This window comes from Ziziphus jujuba, chromosome 7 (genome assembly GCF_031755915.1).
Source record: "Ziziphus jujuba cultivar Dongzao chromosome 7, ASM3175591v1".
NCBI lineage: Eukaryota > Viridiplantae > Streptophyta > Magnoliopsida > Rosales > Rhamnaceae > Ziziphus > Ziziphus jujuba.
In genome coordinates, this window is record NC_083385.1 from 27391252 (window position 1) to 27397618 (window position 6367).

At 36.3% G+C, this 6367-nt stretch overlaps 1 protein-coding gene across 1 annotated transcript; it reads left to right on the plus strand.

Annotated features, from left to right (window-relative positions):
* The first annotated feature begins 3743 nt into the window (after positions 1-3743).
* On the plus strand, positions 3744-6152 carry LOC125423904 (uncharacterized). The gene is made up of 2 exons (XM_048479743.2): positions 3744-4022; positions 5348-6152. Exons 1-2 carry the CDS (start codon positions 3873-3875, stop codon positions 5978-5980), a joined length of 783 nt encoding a protein of 260 aa, XP_048335700.2. The 5' UTR covers positions 3744-3872; the 3' UTR covers positions 5981-6152.
* Positions 6153-6367: the final 215 nt, after the last annotated feature.

Genomic DNA, 6367 nt, shown 5'->3' on the forward strand with positions numbered 1-6367 from the left:
TCGTAATACGAGATTCAACAATTGAAATACCGCGGGCATAATTTATAAAATTAAACCAAATATTTTCGTAAAATATTTAACCCAATTATGCCCGGAAATTATTACTTAAAATCATGTACAATTAATACCGAAATCCACTTCGCTCATGCATAGTAATAAATTAAACCACAATAAAATAATAATCGGGAATTTCTTAATGACCCCAAAATTTCCATTTATTACCAATGGATAAATATATATAAAATAATATTTTTTCCCGATTATATTTAAAGTACACCACATAAGCAGAAATTACAAATATCAAATTAATACCACATAAATACAATTAATTATCCCAAAAATATTTTTAAAGGTGGGTCACTCACCTAGAGCACGCAATTAACCCACGATCCACTACGGGATCAATTCTACGACTCACCGGTGCTTCTAGAACAAAATTCACAGACAGTCAAATAAATTAATATTTTATTCGGATAATTAATACCCGGTACCCGGGGGGTCAAACGCAAACTTTAACCAAAATAGGCGAATGATATACCGAATCGAAGCTTGTGGGACGAGGATCACCAATCCGGTCTCCGTCGACCCCAATTCCGCCGGAGGTGGCCGGAATTTGGTCGGAAAGTTTCGGCCGGTGTTCACTTCCCCATATCTCGCAAACCGCTTCGAATTTCTGGGATTGGAGGCCATTTTTGGATTCAGAGGACCCAAAATAGGGGGATAGGAGGCTCAATTGGGAGTGGGCTGGCCGGAAAACACAAGAAAAGAGGAGAGAGAAAATCCGGCGGCCGGCGGCTTCTCCGGCCCGATCGGCGCACGTCCGGCGGTGGCTGGCAGTGAAACTTGGCGGCCGAGCTCGCGAGGTGGCGGGCTTCCTTGGTGGCTGGCGCGTGAGGGCTATGGGTGGCCGGAATTTGAAACACAGGAGAGAGAGGGACGGTCGGGAGAGAAGAAAGAAAAGCTGCGTGTGTGTGTGTATTTCGGGGAAGAAGAAGGAAAAAAGAAAAAAAAGAAAAAGAAAAAGAAAAAGAAAGGATTGGTGTTTTCCCACGTGGGGAAAAGAAAAGAAAAAGAAAAAGAAAAAGAAAAAGAAAAAGAAAAAGGAAAAGAAAAAGAAATAATTAAATAATATTAATAATAATATTATTATTCAAAAATAATAAAATAATTTGATTTTTTTCACATGGTTGACATGTGGCATTTCACCATGGTGACACATGGCCACCTTCATTGAGTCACACGTGGCACCTCGTTATGCGTGTAAAAATAATATTAAAATAATACAGTATTTGAAAAACTTTACAGGTCCATAACTTTCAAACCACATGTCCAAATCGGACGTGCCGCTAGTCTACGGACTCGTATCGACGAGCACTTCACAACCATGCATGAGTCAAAGCTCAACCTTGCATGAATAAAAAGTCAACCCCGACTCCCCTTGGACAGTTTGGACCTCAACTTGTTTTGCTCAAAACTTTCAAACCGTAGCTCCGTTTTCAACGTGCTACCAGTCTACGAACTCGTGCCAACGTGTACTTCGTAACGGTACCTCAGTCAACCTAGAATTCCAACCGGATCAAAAAGTCAACTTTTGACCCCTTGGTCAACGGTCAACAGTCAACCTCGGTCAACGTGCGAAAATTTCCGACATGGTTCGGGACGGGGTGTTACAGCTGCACTCTTTACTCATATGATAATAAGGCTACATGGTGTGCCACGTACATTGGTTTTAGATCGAGATCCTATTTTCACAAGCCAATTTTGGAAGAAACTGTTTGAACTAATGGGAACCAAATTGAAAATGAGTTCATCATACCATCCTCAAACCGATGGTCAAATAGAAGTGACGAATCAGTATTTAGAGCAGTACCTAAGAGCTTTCACAGCAGACAATCCTAAGCAGTGGAGTCAATTTCTTGGTTGGGCTAAATATCATTAGAACACCAGTCGCCATTCGACCATCGGCATGACTCCCTTCCAAGCTATTTATGGCAGACTTCCTCCCACTATTCCCACCTATGTTAGAGGTGCCACTTCAGTACAAGGTGTAGAAGTAGATTTGCTGAACCAAGACTCCATTCTGAAGCAATTAAAACAGAACTTGGAGCAACCACAGAATCGAATGCAACAACTCGCTAACAGGAAACGTCGAGACCTCCAATTTCAGGTTGGGGATTGGGTTTTAGTGAAGCTTCAGCCATACCGCCAGTTCACAGTAGCCAACCGTCTCAATTCTAAGCTTTGTCGTCGATATTTCGAACCCTTTTCCATCGTGGCACAAGTGGGACCTATGGCTTACACCTTGGCGTTGCCTGTAGGCAGCAAGATACATCTAACTTTTCATGTCTCTTTGCTGAAGCCCTTCAAAGGAGATTTTCCTGTTCAATTCTATCCTCTATCAGAAGTAAGTCATGCTAACAAACCGATGCTCACTCCCATTGCTGTCTTGGCTGGCCGAATAGTACAAAAACAGGTTCTGGTGCAATGGTCTCATAGCTTACTTGAAGATGCCACTTGGGAGGACCTCCATACCTTAAGTCAGCTGTACAAGGTGCCCGACCTTGAAGACAAGGTCGTTTTTTAGGAAGGGGGAAGTGTTAGTAATGCTAATTTTGGACAGCAACCAGGTCCAAGAACAGATAGGTAAATGGGCTAGAGTTGAGGCCTAAGGGGAAGATACCCAAGTCAAAGCTAAAGATGAAATTAAGGGAACAGGGGGTCATTTTGAAGCTGGTATCAAAGAGGCAGCTGTTGAAAATGGGAAGAAGCCTTCAGGAGAGGCAGGCACGCTTCGGGATGCTAGGAAATGTGTGAAACCTCGCTGGCTCAATGATTTTGTGATGCCAGGGTAGAGTTGAGATTTTTGCAGAAAGCCTTGGCTCACAACCATTTCTGTTATCTGATTTATGTTATTTTGCTATTATTTGTAATTTTGAATATTTGAAAAATTGTGTGAGGTGGAACTATAAAGCCTGAGGCCACATTTTGTAAAGATGTTGTTGAATGAAGAAAATCCTTTAGAGGGGAGTTAGGCACTGACTTGAAGAGTGCAAATTTCCATTAATTTGTATCATAACATCTCTTATTATGCTCTAAAATATGATTTAACAAGTCAACGAACCAAAAAGCACAATATAGTATTAAACAACTTTTCAACGTGTCCATAAAGCTGTTGTATGTCCATAAAAGTATCCTAAATTATATATGTCCAACAAATATATTCAAAAAAATCAACAGAACAAGAAATCAACTTCACAAATCTATTCCCATAATCCTGATATCCATTCTTAATTTAAATTGGTTGTAAAGAGGATCGCTTGTGACTTTGCTTGAAGATATCCTTGCAGAAGGTGGTGGTTGTTGTTGTTCATCAGTTGGAAGTGCAATCTTTATAAACTAAATGATGTTTTACGCTTTTTTAAGTTATGTAGAACAAACAAAATTCTTTGATATTATTATTATTTGTATTTGTATTCGTATTTTTTTTCCTATGAATTTAACAATTGATTAAAAAAAAAAAAAGTGATGTAGGAAAATGTCAAATGACAATATCAAGGAAAAATGTCAATCAATTTTAAATTACCAACTCCGGTTAGAACGGAAAAGAACAAAACGAATGAAACATCCAATAGATGAAGCTCGCCAAACATGACTTTCTATGTTTCGAGTAGAAAAAAACGAATATAAGAAAAATGACAGGGAAATAAAATAAAATAAAAAAAAGGTGTCCCAATTTCCAAAGTTTCCTGCTTTAATTAATATTCTAATTTGTTCCATGCATTATAAATTCAAGATTATTTGCTCTTCACTTGGTCTATTGTCATCAAATTAATCGAAAAGAAAGAAAGAAAGAAACAACAAAAGGTGGGAAAATGGCAGGTTTGTTTGAGAAGCAAGCAGAAGATTATCTGAACGCTCGGCCAACATACCCAAAAGAGTGGTACTCCAAGCTAGCTGCCCTCACCCATCACCGGAACTTGGCTTGGGATGTCGGCACGGGCAACGGCCAAGCTGCTCTTGGTGTAGGTTTCTTCTTTACTCTGTTCTTAAAACCAAAAAAAATTATATTTAATTAGTAAATTTCAAACTATTTATTAGTTAACACAAAATTCGCACAAATTATTATTGTTGGTATATGATCATAGAGGTAAAAAGGTCCTTAGCGGATCACCTGTTAAAGTTAAATATTGAAATTCATTGCAATATTGAAATTAATTTTGTGGTAAATTTTGATTTATTCTAATGCTTCTTAGAAAATTTTGCTTTATTCTAATTCTACTTAGAAAAATTTTGGTATTTTTTTTTTTTTTTTGCCTTGTCTTATAGTCTACAGTTTTTTTCTTTTTTCTTTATTTGTTTGTATAATAGTCTATAATGAAATTCTACTTTTGTTTTTGTCTCTTTTTACTACTTGTCTACTTGTCTATTTGCCTATTTTAATATTCTACTTCCTCTGCTATTGAGGGTTTGCTTTACGTAATCATCAAAATATCACTTAAAAATTTTTTAAAAATGAACTAAAAAATACAGTTTACATGTCACCTAGTTTTTGCAGAAAATTTATAGGGTTAATTGTATTTTGTTATCCTTAACTTATAGGTTTTGTAATTTAAATCGTCAATTTTCAAACATAACGATTTAGCCCTTCAATTTTTAAATTTGCCTATAATATTCACATTTCCAATTTTTATTGGTCAACACTCTTATCTCTTTTTTTATAGACCCTTAACAAGTTTTTTAGTAGAATCATTACCATTTTGTTAATTGAAAATTAAACTAGTTTGTAATAAATTTAAAAATTGAAGATTTAAATCGCTATGTTTGAAAAGTAAAGATTTAAATTATAAAATCCAATAGATCAAAAATACCAAAATACAATTAATCCAAATTCTTATATAAACTTAAATTTATGAGAGATTATCATCTATATAATTTTTCAATAAAATTAAATTAAATTGTTATGTAATATATAGATCCAAATGTGCTTCATTAATATTATCAAGGGGTAGTTTAGCAAAACTAAAACACTGCGCTTCATTATTGCCTTGGGAGGCAGGCAGCTTCTTTTTTTTTTTTTTTTTTTTTTGGTGAATTTTTTTTAACCAAAAAAAAAATGTGCCTCGTTAAGGACAAATCACAATTTTTTTTTTTTCATTTATACATTTATGTTAACTCATAACTTAAGGCTTTATTTATTTATTTAAAAAAAAAAAAAGCCTAAACTAAAGGCCATGTGAATCTTTCTGGCCCAAATCACCAAATTTATTTATTTTGCTCTAAAAATATGAGTAGTGTTGGCCAAAGAAAACATAATTAATTCATTTCCACTAAATTTTGCTTAAACCAGGTGGCCGAGCACTTCGACCAAGTGATCGGAACCGACATAAGTGAGGCGCAGATTCAGCGCGCAATGCCGCATCCACGTGTCCAATACATCCACACTCCGTCAACATTCACAGACGAAGAAATCATATCCTTATTTGGAGGTGAAAATTCGGTGGACTTGATCACTGTAGCCCAAGCAATCCATTGGTTCGACCTCCCAAGCTTCTATTCTCTTGTTTCTCGTCTTCTTCGCAAACCAGGAGGCCTATTTGCCGTTTGGTGCTACAATGGCATGCGAGTCAGTCCCACATTTGATCCTCTAGTGATGAAGTTTTATGAAACAACAATTCCATTTTGGAACTCAGATAGCAATCACGCGTTTGATGGGTACAAAACGCTGCCGTTTCCTTTTGAGAGTGTGGGTTTGGGATCTGAGGGGAATCCATTGGCTTTGGACATGTCTAGGGAGCTTTCTTTTGAAGGGTTTTTGAGCACATTGAGGTCGTGGTCTGCGGTGAATACGGCAAAGGATCAAGGTTTAGATTTGTTGAATGAAAAGGTTGTGAAAGAATTTGAGAATGAATGGGGTGGGTCTAATTTGGTTAGGTCTGTTTCCTACAAGGCTTTTATGCTTGTTGGAAAAGTTAAGAACTAGTTTCTATTTATCTATTTATTTGTACAATTATTTCAGCACAAATAATTGTGATTCCACCATCTTTATATAAATGGTCAACAACACATTGGATACCAAATAAAAAGACAGTTTCAAGGTTTTACTTTCTTTTCCATACTAGAAGGTAAAAGTAGAAATAATGTTGAGAGTAGGGCTAAAAGTAGGTGAAAGTTTTAGGTACACAATATGTACCATGGTGGATTCCATATTGGTGCACACAGCCAATGGGATAATGCCATATGTAGCATCAAATCCGTATCATTTTAAAAAAATCCACATCGACATTTACTACAATTATAACATCATTCCATTTCCATTCATGTTTTTTTATCTATCATATTTATTTATTTTTTCTATCACTTTCACTTC